Below are 17,991 nucleotides of genomic sequence, written 5' to 3' on the forward strand. Positions count from 1 at the left end.
GCAGTTACATTTAACAGCTTTGCTGGGGTGCTCTTTGCCTCCTCCTGCTGGCCAGGAGTTAAATATCTTACTAGTAATTGGAATGATGCCGTGAGCTCTCCATGTCATAGGAAAGAAATCAAGTTTATTTCTTACTTTCTATCTGCTCCTAGAATGTTTTTTTTTTTTTTTTGTATCCCCTTATATGCAGCACCACAGACGTTTTGGTTCTCTGTAAGATTATTTACCTGTTTCTACTTTCTTGAAAAATAAAAACAGAAAGTCAAGTTCCAACCCAGAATGTTTATTTCTGACCAGATTTGCTGTAGGCGTATTAGAATTTTAGTTATAATAATCATAAAAAAAATAATACAAAGATGAAATTTTTATGGGCTGTGATAACATATTAGAATAATTATGTACAAATGCTGCATATACATTTTTCAATAGACCTGCAACATCTTTACACAATTTTCAGAAAATCCAGTTTTAAAATGGAACCTATACAGTTAACACACAAAAAAATTACTGAATGTGTCATGTTTAAAATAACATGATGAATGATAGACAAAAAATGCATTGCACAGGTACAAGCAAATTCACCTATACCTTTTAAGATCATCATTACTGCCTCAAGCTGTGGCACCATGCGTTCATGGCTCTTCTAGGAGAGAAAAGGACAAATGAACTTTGTTCAGTACTCAACTCTTAAAAAGTGATTTCTTCCTTTTTTGTTATGCCTTTTGTAGATTAATACCTAACAAAATTATGGTTATGCAGTTCATTCTGTTGCACTGTGTGACTTATTATATCAAGTGGGCAATCAATACGATGGAATCATTTTCTAGCACATATATTGTATTTAAAAATAAAAGAGTGATAGTTGCTTTTATGATAGAAAATGTAATATTTAATTAGACAAAGAAAGGGGAGTTTCTAGCTCTAGACAAATGTTGCTATGAGTAGACAGTGGAAAGTGCTGGGTTGTAATACGCCATGTCTTGCAAGCACCACCAAGCAAACAGGCTGCCATGCAAGAGGTCGGTATTACTGTAGTTTACCAACTGTCAATGGGGTAAAAGTGCAGCATACAGATAAAGATACAAACCAAAAACTTCAGCATCTATAAAAGAACATAAAAGCAAAAACCACAGGAGTGTTGCTTTTAATGCGGTAAGAGGTTTTCTATGTGTCTCTTTAGACTTTGAATACTACTATTATTATGCTACAGATCTGTTGTAACTTCAGACAAAATCCTAGAGGTTCATGTGCAAGTTACAGCAATCGCTAGTAAATTGTAGCAATAAGGACTGACTCTAAAGCAACAATAGAAAAAAAGAACGTTATCAAACAATACAAACGTCAATGGGTGTAGAAAAAAAAACAATGCAGAGAAATGAAGCTAGGAGACTGAGAAACTTGCAGCAATCACTTTTCTCTGGTCTGTATTCTGAACCATATGAAGGTAACAACTTAAAGCTTTATTATACTGTTTGAGAATAGATATAGGTGGTGGAATTTATTCAATGTCCATTTCAGGAAGCTTCTTTTCTGTTTCAGAAGCTGCAGTGTTTGGGCTCTGTTCAGCTTGCTGTGGCCCTTGACTATTTGTACTATTGTCTACTGGTCCATTATGCTCATTCGGCTGCTGCTCTTCTTTTGGGGGCTCGACCTTGGGTTTTGGTTTTGTGACTATTGGATTACACGTACTTGTCAACTCCTTAAAAGAGAAAAGGAAATTAAGAGGTTACCGTTTACAGTACTATCCTTTACTTGATATCTATCGATATTGGTTTTAAATAAAGCAAATGTTCTGCACATGATTTGACTAGATTTCAACTCATTCTTTTTAATCCATGTACATCTCAGATTTGTAAGACCTTCCTATATGCAGCAGGGTTTATAATGAGGCAACTAAGGCTTATTTCAAATTTACGAATCAGACAAGAATAATCTTAAAATAGGAGCCATCTGTAAAATTCTATGAGTTGTGGCCCATGACTACAGTAAACTGTAAAGCCATGATCTAATTGATATAGCTTCCATTTTGCCAGTCACTAATCCATTGTGTATAGAGATTCAAAGGTTTTGTCGGTCATTCTGCTTTTTTCAGTCTATCTACAAAGTATTTTTGCCTTTACTAGACATTTCTCTCCTTATAGCTTTCTGTGCTCTGGATTTTTCTATTCATTAAGTTCCCTAAACCAAAGAACGGGCCATATCTTTATAGCTTGCTCCACAACCAGATAACATAGCCTAGAAAAAACACTGGGTTCAGATGGGACTACATGCATTCAAACTAACACCTGTCATACAAAATCACCCATGATTTAAACTACTTGAAAGCAGGTTAAGAACTCACTTTTGTTTTGGCCTGAATTTCTTTTGCTTTCACTACTGGATCTACATTTAGACTATGCTTCATTTGCAAATTCATTTTGTTGTTCATCCACTCCATGGCCTCATTTACACTCTTTTCCACTTTCTCCATATCAGCAGAATCCAAGTGATCATATGCCTCATCCTGATGGAGTAAAAAAAGAAAAAAGAAGAGTATTAATTCAATGTAACATTCTATGTAGAAGTTGTGAAGTTATTATGCATTTTCAAACAAATTTTAACAATAAATCTGGAGAAAAACAAACAAGTAGTTTGCTAGCATTTTGTAATAGGCTTGTATGAAAGAGTCAAATAAAATTAGGAGTGCAATACCAAAATATATTTTTATATATTCTAGAAGAGTACTGCTATAGATTTATAGCACCTGCATTTAAAGGGTTATTTTTTAATTACATGCATAGTATGTATTGGCAATTAAATATCACTTTATAGTGTCAATATTTTAAAAGTTTAATTCTAGAAATATAAAAGTTTATGCATTTTTTTTCTGGTGCAAAATTAGGTTACTATTTTTGCAGACAAAGTGTTTGCCTTCATGTCACAAAGTGGGGTCAATATACAGTCAGTTTTATAGCATAAAATATGATCTATACTATGCAACGCGTGACCTTGAGCTGCTTAATGCATAGCAGCCGTTATGGGCTGAAGAGATCAGTGCACATGCAGTACAGCTTTAGTCTCTCCCTAAGGCAAAGGACAATCCAGAACCTCTAACAAAGCATTTGCTATACCCTAAAGAAGTGCTAAAATCATAACTTTTGACAGCCACAAACATATGAATGAGGCATAAGAGCCAAAAGGAAGATGTTTAAAACCTTAGCCTTTTGTGTGCACAACACATTATAAAATGAATTTAAAGGATTTCAAGTGACATTTACTTAACATTTTGTCAAGGTTTGCTTCCTGGAATTCTACATTACTTCCTAATTTTGACAGTGTCAGTTGCATTCCTCAGATTCTATTTGGTCTTACATCAGTACTATATCATGGTTTATGCACATGTAGTTCCTTAGCAGGAAGAGAAGTAATTATTGCAGGAAACCACCATATTGTCTATAAATTTTCTAGCAAGTTAAAAAAACCCATAAAATTATGCTTACCTGATAATTTCATTTCCACCAGGAACAGTAGGAGAAATATCAGGGTAAAAAAGGTGCCAGAAGATAAATAAATTTAGGGCCACCCAACGGAGATACAGGCGGGAGACGTGTATTGCTCCCCTCGATGGAAATGAATTAATCAGGTAAGCATAATTTATGTTTTTCATCTAAAAGGGGAGGTGAGTCCATGGCTTCATTCATTACTATTGGGAACATATACCTAAGCTCTAGAGGACACTGAATGAAACCGGGAGGGTAAAAGGCGGGCCCATAATCTGAGGGTTCCACAGCCTGCAAAACCTCTCTCCCAAAAACGTAAAATTTGTAAACCTTTGTAAAAGTGTGTAAGGAGGACCAGGTAGACGCCTTACAAATTTGCTCCATAGAGGCCTCATTCTTGAAGGCCCAAGACGAAGCCACACCTCTAGTTGAATGAGCCGCGATTCTCTGAGGGGGCTTATGTCCCGCAGTCTCATAAGCCAAGCGACTCAAGCTCCTCAACCAAAAAGACAAAGCAGCAGCAGCAGAGGCCTTTTGCCCCTTGCGCTTCCCAGAATACACCACAAAAAGATGTAGACTGTCTGAAATCCTTTGTAGCCTGAAGATAGAACTCCAAGAGACTAACCACATCCAGGTTATGAAGTAACCTCTCCTTTGAATAAGGGTTAGGACACAAAGAAGGAACAACTATTTCCTGATTGATGTTCCGGTTAGACATCACCTTGGGGAGAAAACCCAACCCAGTGCGAAGTACAGCCTTATCCGCATGAAACACCAGATAAGGAGGATCACATTGCAAGGCAGCTAGTTCAGATACGCTGCGTGCCGATGCAATAACCAACAGGAAGAGAACCTTCCAGGACAGAATCTTAATGTCTATGGAATGCATAGGTTCAAACGGAAGCCTCTGCAAAACCTTAAGGACCAAATTTAAGCTCCATGGGGGAGCAGACTGTTCAGACACTGTCTCCTCCTGGTGGCCAGGTTCTTAATTCCCAATAGTAATGAATGAAGCCACGGACTCTTCTCCCCTTTAGATGGAAATTACACTTATTTAAGCCCTTCATGCATGGGTGAGACATCAATAAGAGTATCCTGCTAAATGTCAGTGCATATGTATTCTTTTATCTTGCGATCTGAAACCATAAATACTACACTGATCCTGCTTGTTCCTAAAATTTCAACTGATTGGTGTACATCATGATTTGCTTTTTTCTACCCATCAGTTTAGCATTGGATGGTTAGAATGGAAAGTGTTTATTTGGACAAAAAATCCCTCTTAACCTTTAAAAATCACCAAGTACCATATAAATTATATTTTTTATACTGTTCCCCCATTCCTTTAATTTAAGAAAAAGGGAAATTTATTCTTACCTGATAAATTTGTTTCTTTTACGATACGATGAGTCCACGGATTTCATCCTTACTTGTGGGATATCGCCTCCTGGTCAGCAGGAGGAGACAAAGAGCTCCACAGCAGAGCTGCATAAATAGCTCCTCCCTTCCCTTCCAACCCAGTCATTCGACTGAAGTTAGGAAGAGAAAGGAAAAGCCAAGGAGCAGAGGTGACTGAAGTTTAACAAAAATAAAGACCTGTCACAGAAAAACAGGGAGGGCCGTGGACTCATCGTATCTTAAAAGAAACAAATTTATTAGGTAAAAATAAATTTCCCTTTTCTTTTACAAGATACGATGAGTCCACGGATTTCATCCTTACTTGTGGGATACAATACCAAAGCTATAGGACACTGATGAAACGGGAGGGACAAGACAAGGCACCTAAACAAAAAGGCACCACTGCTCGAAGAACTTTCCTCCCAAAAACAGCCTCTGATGAGGCAAAAGTATCAAATTTGTAAAATTTTTAAGAAGTGTGAAGAGAAGACCAAGTCGCAGCTTTGCAAATCTGTTCCACAGAAGTATCATGTTTAAAGGGACAGTCTAGTCCAAAATAAACTTTCATGATTCAGATAGGGCATGTAATTTTAAACAATTTTCCAATTTACTTTTATCACCAATTTTGCTTTGTTCTCTTGGTATTCTTAGTTGAAAGCTTAACCTAGGAGGTTCATATGCTAATTTCTTAGACCTTGAAGGCCGCCTCTTAAGAATGTATTTTAACAGGTTTTTCACCACTAGAGGGTGTTAGTTCATGAATTTCATATAGATAACACTGTGCTCATGCATGTGAAGTTACCTGGGAGCTATCACTGATTGGCTAAACTGCAAGTCTGTCAAAAGAACTGAAAAAAGGGGCAGTTTGCAGACGCTCAGATACAAGATAATCACAGAGGTAAAAAATATATAAATATAACTGTTGGTTATGCAAAATTGGGGAATGGGTAAAAAAGGGATTATCTATCTTTTAAAACAATAACAATTCTGGTGTAGACTGTCCCTTTAAATGCCCATGAGGAAGCCACAGCCCTAGTGGAATGAGCCGTAATACGTTCAGGAGGCTGCTGTCAAGCAGTTTCATATGCAAAACGAATGATACGCTTCAGCTAAAAAGAAAGAGGTAGCCGTAGCTTTCTGACCCCTACGCTTCCCAGAAAAAACAACAAACAGGGAAGAAGATTGACGAAACTCCTTAGTTGCCTGTAAGTAAAACTATAAGGCACGGACCACGTCCAAATTATGTAACAGCCGCTCCTTCTTAGAAGAAGGGTTAGGACACAAGGAAGGTACAAAAATTTCCTGATTAATATTTTTGTTTAAAACAACCTTAGGAAGAAAACCAGGTTTGGTACGCAACACTACCTTATCTGCAAGGAAAATAAGATAAGGAGAATCACATTGCAATGCTGAAAGCTCAGAAACTCTGTGAGCAGAAGAAATAGCAACTAAAAATAAAATCTTCCAAGATAACAACTTAATATCTATGGAATGCATAGGTTCAAACGGAACCCCTTGAAGAACATTAAGAACTAAATTCAAACTCCAAGGAGGAGCAATTGGTCTAAACACAGGCCTGATTCTAGTCAGAGCCTGACAAAAGGATTGGACATCTGGAACATTTGCCAGACGCTTGTGTAGCAAAATAGACAAAGCAGAAATCTGTCCCTTTAAGGAACTTGCCGACAACCCTTTCTCCAATCCTTCTTGGAGAAAGGACAAAATCCTAGGAATCCTAACCCTACTCCATGAGTAGCCCTTGGATTTGCCCCAATAAAGATATTTACACCATATCTTATGGTAAATCTTTCTAGTAACAGGCTTATGAGCCTGGATCAAGGTATCAATGACCGAATCAGAGAACCCTCGCTTAGATAAAATCAAGCGTTAACAATCTCCAAGCAGTCAGCTGCAGAGAAGTTAGATTCGGATGATGGAAGGGTCCCTGAACGAGAAGGTCCTGCCTCAATGGAAGCTTCCACGGCGGCATAGATCCAAGCACAACTGTCCTCGATAGGGATTGTTGTATGCTTAGCCAGGGTAGAGATAGCTCCCTCCACCTTAGGGATCGTCTGCCAAGAATCCTGCACGGCGTCAGCTATAGGGTACATTTTCTTAAACATAGGGGAAGTAGAGAACGGGATACCCGTTTTTTCCCATTCCCTAGCAATAATTTCCGAAATCCTCTTAGGAACCGGAAAAACGTCAGAATAAGAAGGGACCTCTAAGTATCTGTCCATCTTACTCAATTTCTCTGGAGGGACCACAATAGTGTCACAGTCGTCCAGAGTCATCAAAACCTCCCGTAGTAACAGGCGGAGGTGTTCAAGCTTAAACCTGAAAGACATCACTTCCGAATCTGTCTGGGGTAATGCACTTCCTGAATCAGACAGTTCCATCTCAGACAAAGTCTTCATTCCCCCTAATTCAGAGCCCTGAGTGGGTACATCGGAGATCGCCATCAAGGCATCAGAAGTCGCAGGGACCACATGGGCCTCTTTCCTACTGCGTTTACCTTGCAAGGCTGGTAACTTTTTTATTTTTTTCCCCAATTATTTTTATTAAAGAAACACAGGTACAAATAGACATTTGTATGCACATACAAGGCAGTGTTATAAACAGGTTACAATTCACATTTTGAAATAAGTTTTACACATCCAAGTTTTATTCACTGTGCAGGGATCAACCATTATAGTCCCTGCAGAGCATTTTTTGCGTATCGACCAGATGAGATATTAATTAGGACATATTATTCTTGAGTATGTGGAGGTTGCATAAGTTTAAATACAAAACCTTGATACTGCATAAAATAATTAAATCTATGTACTGAGAGACATGTCAAAACTAGTCAACTACCAGCTCATATTGAACCTGTGCGTCTTAATTTTATAATAGAACCAAACAAAACAAACATCAAACTAAAAACAAAACAAAACAGCACAAAAGTAAATGCCCAGCTAGGTATCCTAGCTCCAGTTTACAATAAATATAGTGGTTAGTATGCATCTCAACATAAGAAAAAATACATGGCTATGTACTGTTGATAAATAGGATACTGGTTTTTAGTACAGGAAACTGTGCTTTCTCTGACTATTAGCCTATGTTATGTGTTGTGCTGTCAAACTAGAAGTGAGCTTCCAGTTCAAGAAGCTGGACAGTTTTTGTACCGAGACCCATACTTTGCATCATTTTTTAAATCAAATTAATAAAGTGTGACAGCATGTTTGTACACATAAAATAAAGGTATATTTATCTGTGAAATTCAAATTGCATCGTGCAAAGTGCCAACTGTGACAGTATAAAGAGAGAAAGAGTTAATCTGATCTATGTTGTTATGTGGTGCTTATTTGGAAGTTAGTGCAGACATACATTTATCAAAACTGCAGGCGACCCATCACTGAAAAATGCTAGTGTTGTCCTTCCATAGCAGTGCCTTGTGGAATTTCTAAACAGGAGGGGGGTGAGCAGGATACCTTGCTGATGCAGAGGACACCGTCCCAACTCCTACACTTGCAGAGAGAGGGTAAACAACATAAATAAAGCAGAGATTAACTCAGCATGATCTGTTCAAAGTGCAGTATTAAATTAATGTTGCAGCTATATGTGAAAGGAGTTGGTTAAATTACTTCTCTTTTGACCAGGAAATCTCCCCTCACGCTGATACACGAACAGCTCCATAGATTTATAGCACTGGGTCTCCCACAATCTGAACATGCAGCTGATTAAACTATAAGTATTGCAAACAAGCATAATCAGTTGGTATTTAACATGAATAGCATATAATAGGATTTGAGTGAATTGCCGATGAGACGCTTAGCCCCAAGTGATTGTTCTAGTAAGGATAAAAAGAAAAGGAGGGTACGAACGGTGTTCAGATATATAGTACAATAACTAAAAGGTGTAGGATGGGGGTTGCAGAATTAAATGTGTAAATGAACCGGCAGATCAAGTGTTATAATTACAAATTGGTTACATATCCATTTCAAACCTATATAAGAAATCCTCCTATGTTGTGAGTTGTGTCCTAACCTACATGCAAGAGCGGAAGCAAACATAACAAAATGCAAGCCAACAGGGCAAAGATTAAAAACTAACACAAAACAATAGTGACACAATGCAGTTGCCATGCAAGACTAAACTCAGAACAGTTACACTGGTACAGTTCCTCTGTGTACCGGGAGTTCATTGCTGTGAGATAAACCAGCCCCTCTTTAGTTAAAGAGCTATCCACAATGAAATACGCAGTATGAATTTATGACCGAGACATGTGGGAAGCGGAACCTATACAGCAAACTCAGAGCAGCTCTAAACCAGGCATGCATATACCAAACAAATAATGTATTGAAACAAACGTAGCATAACAATTGTTAAGCAAGTTATATCTGGTTGCGTTAGGAAAGGTGAGCATATATGTCCCTAAACAGTGCACCCAGAAGTGCTTTCATATGTGTCCATTTCAGCCGATTCCAACAGCAAGGTAGGGCTTTAGCGCCTTATTCCTAATGGCTAGCAGCCAAATCAATCAATGTAGATAATTGTAGGAATAGTCTAGAGTGTTGGGCAGGGGGATCCGTCTACTCAGTGAGTTGCGAGCTGATAGGGAATTTTTCAATAGAGATGTCCAGTTCAGGGTGTGCCAGACAAACAAAGGTTGAGGTGTATTACATGAGGGGGTGACCGTTAAGGCGTGGTGCTGATCCAATTTTCATGTCCTCAAGGATGTCGGCAAGTCCAGCTGTGTCAGAGTTATAGACTGATTGGTTGGCAAAAGTCACAGTCGCAGGGGAGCAAGAATTGCAAGATCTGAGACTAAGTTGCGCCACATTCTTCCTGCCGTCTATTAGGTAATGCGTAGAGTGATAAATAAGGGAGCCAGCAGCAGCTTCTCCTATGTGATTTGTGTAGGATTGCAGCTCTATTACAGTTTCTTCAATAGCAGACTGCAATTAATCAAATAGTGGTGTGAACATGTCGTTTAGAGCACTGATGATGTGCTGCATTTTGTCAAGCTGGTAGATTGGGTTCAGAGTCCCCCTATAGAGCTTGATGGGCTTTGTGATCTTAAATGACTCCTCGGTGGCCAAGAGTTGTTAAATCCTGATCCTGTAAGGTTCCCGGGCACAGTTATTGCCAAGGGAGGTATGGATGGTGAATATTATGGCCACAAATTGTCCTAAAAGCTGGAAACTAATACGGAGCAAAACAAGTTTGTGGCCATCTTGAAGCACCGCCCACCGGAAGTCTCCGCAAGGCTGGTAACTTAGATAAAACTTTTGAAAGAGTGGATGACATAACTGCAGCCATATCCTGTAGGGTGAATGAAGCAGACGGAGTTGAAGAACACGGCGTCGCTTGAGCGGGCGTTAAAGGCTGTGACGCTTGGGGAGAAAGTTGCGACATACCTTGAATTTCAGTCTGAGAACATTCCTTAGATACATCTTTATTAAAGAAAATTTGTTCTTTACACTGTAAAGCCCTTTCAATGCATGAGGGACAAAGTGTAACAGGGGGTTCCACAATGGCATCTAAACACATAGGACATGTACTTTGTTCAATGTCATCCATGATAACATAAGCAAAGGCAAGCTTGGTCAAAATACTGATAATATATTGTAAAATTCAGTCAACTGAGTTTATAATAAAAAATTTTTTGGTGTACTGTGTGTTTAAGAAAAAAAAACAACCTCTAATTAAAGCCCGATATATAAATGTGCAGAGATAAAGCTGCATATATTTATATCCCACACTCCCTGCACGTGAGCCTTATAAATATCACACTGGAATTCCAGCAAAAATGAAACAGTCACCCTGCCGCAGCTCCTACCTGCCTCCACGTGACCAATCTTAACCCCTTTAGAACGGCTCCCCTAAGATCGCTTGTAAGATACTACAACAAGCGGGCTTAGGAGCCGTGAGGAGATGCACCGGAACTCAGTCGAGTAAGAAACTGCGCGGTTAAGAGCGCGACACCAAGCCCCACCCCTCGTGGGCGGAAACATGTCACACAAACCCCGGAAAAACTAAGTACAGTACCGCCATGTACCGGAGTCTAGTAAAAACACTTTCTAACTCCAGCACTACCCCCAGCGTCAGCCATCTCTATAACAAAGATAATAGAGCTAAGCCCAATAATACAGGTACATACCCACATAATGTCCCAGCGCTTCTAGGCTAAATTCTAAATGCCAGAGTGTCTTGATATTAAGCAGTATGTCGGTTCTCATTCATCTATTTTCAATCTAATGAGAACCTACATACTGTCAAAGGGAAGCCCTTAGGCCCATAGCCCCCAATATAAAAGGCAGAGTACAGTTGGATCTGAGGTATGCTGCAGAGCCCCAGAGTAAGAGACTGCACTTACCTCCATGCTGAGGAACAGCATGATATTCTCACAGTGTCAAGAGGTCCACTCTTCCTCCTGAGGTCCTGTGAAGGCAGAAGGGTCTTAGTTAACATTCTCTAAGACCATACCCAGAAGAGCAGAACAATTATGGGAGGCACAGTGAAGCTAAAACTCCACCAGTTCCCACAGCCTGAAAGGCTATCACTCCAGAGGCTGCCCTATAGTAAAATAGTACACTTTGGCACCATTTAAAAACAAAAACTCTTGATTGAAGAATCCAAACACCTCACTTTACCTCTTCCTATCACTAACGCAGGCAAAGAGAATGACTGGGTTGGGAGGGGAGGAGCTATTTATGCAGCTCTGCTGTGGAGCTCTTTGCCTCCTCCTGCTGACCACGAGGCGATATCCCACAAGGATGAAATCTGTGGACTCATCGTATCTTGTAAAAGAAAGACAACTATTAACAGATCCATTGTACTGATGCTACTTATTTCAGTGTGTTCAAAAGGAAAAGAATGCAGTTTAATAGGACATGAAACCCAATGTTTTTCATGTTTCAGATAGAGCATGTGATTCTCAACAGCTTTTCAATTGGCTTCTATTATCAAACTTGCTTCATTCTCTTAGTATCCTTTGCTGAAGGAGCAATGCACTACTTGGAACTAGCTGAACACATCTAGTGACCCAATGACCATAGGCATTCATGTGCAACCACCACCCAGTAATGCACTGCTGCACCTGAACCAACCTAGGTATGTTTTAGCTAAGGATACCAAAAGAATGAAGCAAATGTATAGAAGTAAATTGGAAAGTTGTTGGGGGGGGGGGGGGGGGAACCCATACATTCTCGGTCTAGATCATGAAAGAAACAAAATCGTTTAATATTCATTTAAGCTTCTTTTCTGCCTTAAAAATTAAGATTTGGATATTCTTAAAATAAACTTACCTTATTTTTAAATGCATGAACTGCTTTCATGTAAAGCTGAATTTGTTTCCCTAATTCTTCAAATGTCTTTGGTCGGTCCTCAAATTCCTGATAGCGTGTCTGGATAGGCTGACCCAAATTCTAAAAGGAAATTAAAATTGTGGATCTGAGAAAGGAATTCAACACAATCAAATGTTCACTTTTAGACCAGTCTTTTCCATTCCCTTTAAGCACACATTTGTCTTACCTTTAGGTCATTAAATTTATCTATATAAACTTGTTTGGACTGATCTTCCCCATCCTCATACAACCAGTTCTCAGTATCTTCAAGCTTGAGGATGAAACTATTGCGATCCTAAAATACAGAAATATGATTTGTTTGTAAGTAGTTTAAGGTACATAAGATAAAGGTATCTAGTGAGAGGAATAAAAGGGAATGGTCAATTTAAAGTCTACTAGCCTCTCTTTTATGATCAAAATAAAATTGACATTTTAAAATGTAATTTATAACTATTAGTAATATTAATGAAAATGCATTAATTACACTAACAAAACCCTAAAACCCCAATAAGGGCATAAAGCTAATGGCTACATAAAAAACACAGTACAAATATATTTCCAATTTAATAAATACTTGTCTAAATTGGTTATAATAAAAGAAAATCAATGTAGTCTATCCAAAATTAAAGGTATACGATACCCAAATGTTGAGGCACTTAAAAGTAATGCTGCAAAGCGGACTAGAAATTATCACCTGAAAAACAGAATTTATGTTTACCTGATAAATTACTTTCTCCAACGGTGTGTCCGGTCCACGGCATCATCCTTACTTGTGGGATATTCTCTTCCCCAACAGGAAATGGCAAAGAGCCCAGCAAAGCTGGTCACATGATCCCTCCTAGGCTCCGCCTTCCCCAGTCATTCGACCGACGTAAAGGAGGAATATTTGCATAGGAGAAATCATATGATACCGTGGTGACTGTAGTTAAAGAAAATAAATTATCAGACCTGATTAAAAAACCAGGGCGGGCCGTGGACCGGACACACCGTTGGAGAAAGTAATTTATCAGGTAAACATAAATTCTGTTTTCTCCAACATAGGTGTGTCCGGTCCACGGCGTCATCCTTACTTGTGGGAACCAATACCAAAGCTTTAGGACACGGATGAAGGGAGGGAGCAAATCAGGTCACCTAAATGGAAGGCACCACGGCTTGCAAAACCTTTCTCCCAAAAATAGCCTCAGAAGAAGCAAAAGTATCAAACTTGTAAAATTTGGTAAAAGTGTGCAGTGAAGACCAAGTCGCTGCCTTACATATCTGATCAACAGAAGCCTCGTTCTTGAAGGCCCATGTGGAAGCCACAGCCCTAGGGGAATGAGCTGTGATTCTTTCAGGAGGCTGCCGTCCTGCAGTCTCATAAGCCAATCTGATGATGCTTTTAATCCAAAAAGAGAGAGAGGTAGAAGTTGCTTTTTAACCTCTCCTTTTACCAGAATAAACAACAAACAAGGAAGATGTTTGTCTAAAATCCTTTGTAGCATCTAAATAGAATTTTAGAGCGCGAACAACATCCAAATTGTGCAACAAACGTTCCTTCTTTGAAACTGGATTCGGACACAAAGAAGGCACGACTATCTCCTGGTTAATGTTTTTGTTAGAAACAACTTTCGGAAGAAAACCAGGTTTAGTACGTAAAACCACCTTATCTGCATGGAACACCAGATAAGGAGGAGAACACTGCAGAGCAGATAATTCTGAAACTCTTCTAGCAGAAGAAATTGCAACCAAAAACAAAACTTTCCAAGATAATAACTTAATATCAACGGAATGTAAGGGTTCAAACGGAACCCCCTGAAGAACTGAAAGAACTAAATTGAGACTCCAAGGAGGAGTCAAAGGTTTGTAAACAGGCTTGATTCTAACCAGAGCCTGAACAAAGGCTTGAACATCTGGCACAGCTGCCAGCTTTTTGTGAAGTAACACAGACAAGGCAGAAATCTGTCCCTTCAAGGAACTTGCAGATAATCCTTTCTCCAAACCTTCTTGAAGAAAGGATAGAATCTTAGGAATTTTTACCTTGTCCCAAGGGAATCCTTTAGATTCACACCAACAGATATATTTTTTCCATATTTTGTGGTAAATTTTTCTAGTTACAGGCTTTCTGGCCTGAACAAGAGTATCAATAACAGAATCTGAGAACCCTCGCTTTGATAAGATCAAGCGTTCAATCTCCAAGCAGTCAGTTGGAGTGAAACCAGATTCGGATGTTCGAACGGACCCTGAACAAGAAGGTCTCGTCTCAAAGGTAGCTTCCATGGTGGAGCCGATGACATATTCACCAGGTCTGCATACCAAGTCCTGCGTGGCCACGCAGGAGCTATCAAGATCACCGATGCCCTCTCCTGATTGATCCTGGCTACCAGCCTGGGGATGAGAGGAAACGGCGGGAATACATAAGCTAGTTTGAAGGTCCAAGGTGCTACTAGTGCATCTACTAGAGTCGCCTTGGGATCCCTGGATCTGGACCCGTAGCAAGGAACCTTGAAGTTCTGACGAGAGGCCATCAGATCCATGTCTGGAATGCCCCACAGTTGAGTAATGTGGGCAAAGATTTCCGGATGGAGTTCCCACTCCCCCGGATGTAATGTCTGACGACTCAGAAAATCCGCTTCCCAATTTTCCACTCCTGGGATGTGGATTGCAGACAAGTGGCAGGAGTGAGTCTCCGCCCATTGAATGATTTTGGTCACTTCTTCCATCGCCAGGGAACTCCTTGTTCCCCCCTGATGGTTGATGTACGCAACAGTCGTCATGTTGTCTGATTGAAACCGTATGAACTTGGCCTTTGCTAGCTGAGGCCAAGCCTTGAGAGCATTGAGTATCGCTCTCAGTTCCAGAATATTTATCGGTAGAAGAGATTCTTCCCGAGACCAAAGACCCTGAGCTTTCAGGGGTCCCCAGACCGCGCCCCAGCCCATAAGACTGGCGTCGGTCGTGACAATGACCCACTCTGGTCTGCGGAAGCTCATCCCCTGCGACAGGTTGTCCAGGGACAGCCACCAACGGAGTGAATCTCTGGTCCTCTGATTTACTTGTATCGTCGGAGACAAGTCTGTATAGTCCCCATTCCACTGACTGAGCATGCACAGTTGTAATGGTCTTAGATGAATGCGCGCAAAAGGAACTATGTCCATTGCCGCTACCATCAAACCTATTACTTCCATGCACTGCGCTATGGAAGGAAGAGGAACGGAATGAAGTATTTGACAAGAGTTTAGAAGTTTTGTTTTTCTGGCCTCTGTCAGAAAAATCCTCATTTCTAAGGAGTCTATTATTGTTCCCAAGAAGGGAACCCTCGTTGACGGAGATAGAGAACTCTTTTCTACGTTCACTTTCCATCCGTGAGATCTGAGAAAGGCCAGGACAATGTCCGTGTGAGCCTTTGCTAGAGGAAGGGACGACGCTTGAATCAGAATGTCGTCCAAGTAAGGTACTACTGCAATGCCCCTTGGTCTTAGCACCGCTAGAAGGGACCCTAGTACCTTTGTGAAAATCCTTGGAGCAGTGGCTAATCCGAACGGAAGTGCCACGAACTGGTAATGCTTGTCCAGGAATGCGAACCTTAGGAACCGATGATGTTCCTTGTGGATAGGAATATGTAGATACGCATCCTTTAAATCCACCGTGGTCATGAATTGACCTTCCTGGATGGAAGGAAGAATTGTTCGAATGGTTTCCATTTTGAACGATGGAACCTTGAGAAACTTGTTTAGGATCTTGAGATCTAAGATTGGTCTGAACGTTCCCTCTTTCTTGGGAACTACGAACAGATTGGAGTAGAACCCCATCCCTTGTTCTCCTAATGGAACAGGATGAATCACTCCCATTTTTAACAGGTCTTCTACACTAAGAATGCCTGTTTTTTTATGTGGTCTGAAGACAATTGAGACCTGTGGAACCTCCCCCTTGGGGGAAGCCCTTTGAATTCCAGAAGATAACCTTGGGAGACTATTTCTAGCGCCCAAGGATCCAGAACATCTCTTGCCCAAGCCTGAGCGAAGAGAGAGAGTCTGCCCCCCACCAGATCCGGTCCCGGATCGGGGGCCAACATCTCATGCTGTCTTGGTAGCAGTGGCAGGTTTCTTGGCCTGCTTTCCCTTGTTCCAGCCTTGCATTGGTCTCCAGGCTGGCTTGGCTTGAGAAGTATTACCCTCTTGCTTAGAGGACGTAGCACTTGGGGCTGGTCCGTTTCTACGAAAGGGACGAAAATTAGGTTTATTTTTGGCCTTGAAAGACCTATCCTGAGGAAGGGCGTGGCCCTTGCCCCCAGTGATATCAGAGATAATCTCTTTCAAGTCAGGGCCAAACAGCGTTTTCCCCTTGAAAGGAATGTTAAGCAATTTGTTCTTGGAAGACGCATCCGCTGACCAAGATTTTAACCAAAGCGCTCTGCGCGCCACAATAGCAAACCCAGAATTTTTCGCCGCTAACCTAGCCAATTGCAAAGTGGCGTCTAGGGTGAAAGAATTAGCCAATTTGAGAGCACGGATTCTGTCCATAATCTCCTCATAAGAAGGAGAATTACTAGTGATCGCCTTTTCTAGCTCATCGAACCAGAAACACGCGGCTGTAGTGACAGGGACAATGCATGAAATTGGTTGTAGAAGGTAACCTTGCTGAACAAACATCTTTTTAAGCAAACCTAATTTTTTATCCATAGGATCTTTGAAAGCACAACTATCTTCTATGGGTATAGTGGTGCGTTTGTTTAGAGTAGAAACCGCCCCCTCGACCTTGGGGACTGTCTGCCATAAGTCCTTTCTGGGGTCGACCATAGGAAACAATTTTTTAAATATGGGGGGAGGGACGAAAGGTATACCGGGCCTTTCCCATTCTTTATTTACAATGTCCGCCACCCGCTTGGGTATAGGAAAAGCTTCGGGGGGCCCCGGGACCTCTAGGAACTTGTCCATTTTACATAGTTTCTCTGGGATGACCAAATTCTCACAATCATCCAGAGTGGATAACACCTCCTTAAGCAGAGCGCGGAGATGTTCCAACTTAAATTTAAATGTAATCACATCAGGTTCAGCTTGTTGAGAAATTTTCCCTGAATCTGAAATTTCTCCCTCAGACAAAACCTCCCTGGCCCCCTCAGACTGGTGTAGGGGCCCTTCAGAAACAATATCATCAGCGTCCTCATGCTCTTCAGTATTTTCTAAAACAGAGCAGTCGCGCTTTCGCTGATAAGTGGGCATTTTGGCTAAAATGTTTTTAATAGAATTATCCATTACAGCCGTTAATTGTTGCATAGTAAGGAGTATTGGCGCGCTAGATGTACTAGGGGCCTCTTGTGTGGGCAAGACTGGTGTAGACGAAGGAGGGGATGATGCAGTACCATGCTTACTCCCCTCACTTGAGGAATCATCTTGGGCATCATTTTCTCTAAATTTTGTGTCACATAAATCACATCTATTTAAATGAGAAGGGACCTTGGCTTCCCCACATTCAGAACACAGTCTATCTGGCAGTTCAGACATGTTAAACAGGCATAAACTTGATAACAAAGTACAAAAAACGTTTTAAAATAAAACCGTTACTGTCACTTTAAATTTTAAACTGAACACACTTTATTACTGCAATTGCGAAAAAGTATGAAGGAATTGTTCAAAATTCACCAAAATTTCACCACAGTGTCTTAAAGCCTTAAAAGTATTGCACACCAAATTTGGAAGCTTTAACCCTTAAAATAACGGAACCGGAGCCGTTTTTATATTTAACCCCTTTACAGTCCCTGGTATCTGCTTTGCTGAGACCCAACCAAGCCCAAAGGGGAATACGATACC

At 40.6% G+C, this 17,991-nt stretch overlaps 1 protein-coding gene across 1 annotated transcript in view; it reads right to left on the bottom strand.

Annotated features, from left to right (window-relative positions):
* Positions 1-267: 267 nt before the first annotated feature.
* Positions 268-17,991, bottom strand: part of HSPA4 (heat shock protein family A (Hsp70) member 4) — a 164,230-nt gene continuing 146,506 nt past the window's right edge. The window contains exons 16-19 of the mRNA XM_053717170.1: positions 12,393-12,500; positions 12,167-12,286; positions 2,342-2,503; positions 268-1,699 (exon numbers count right to left, since the gene is read on the bottom strand). Coding sequence (XP_053573145.1) covers positions 1,499-1,699; positions 2,342-2,503; positions 12,167-12,286; positions 12,393-12,500 — 591 coding nt within the window. The 3' untranslated portion in view covers positions 268-1,498. The remainder of the gene's footprint in view (positions 1,700-2,341; positions 2,504-12,166; positions 12,287-12,392; positions 12,501-17,991) is intronic.

This window comes from Bombina bombina, chromosome 6 (genome assembly GCF_027579735.1).
Source record: "Bombina bombina isolate aBomBom1 chromosome 6, aBomBom1.pri, whole genome shotgun sequence".
NCBI classification, from domain to species: Eukaryota; Metazoa; Chordata; class Amphibia; order Anura; family Bombinatoridae; genus Bombina; species Bombina bombina.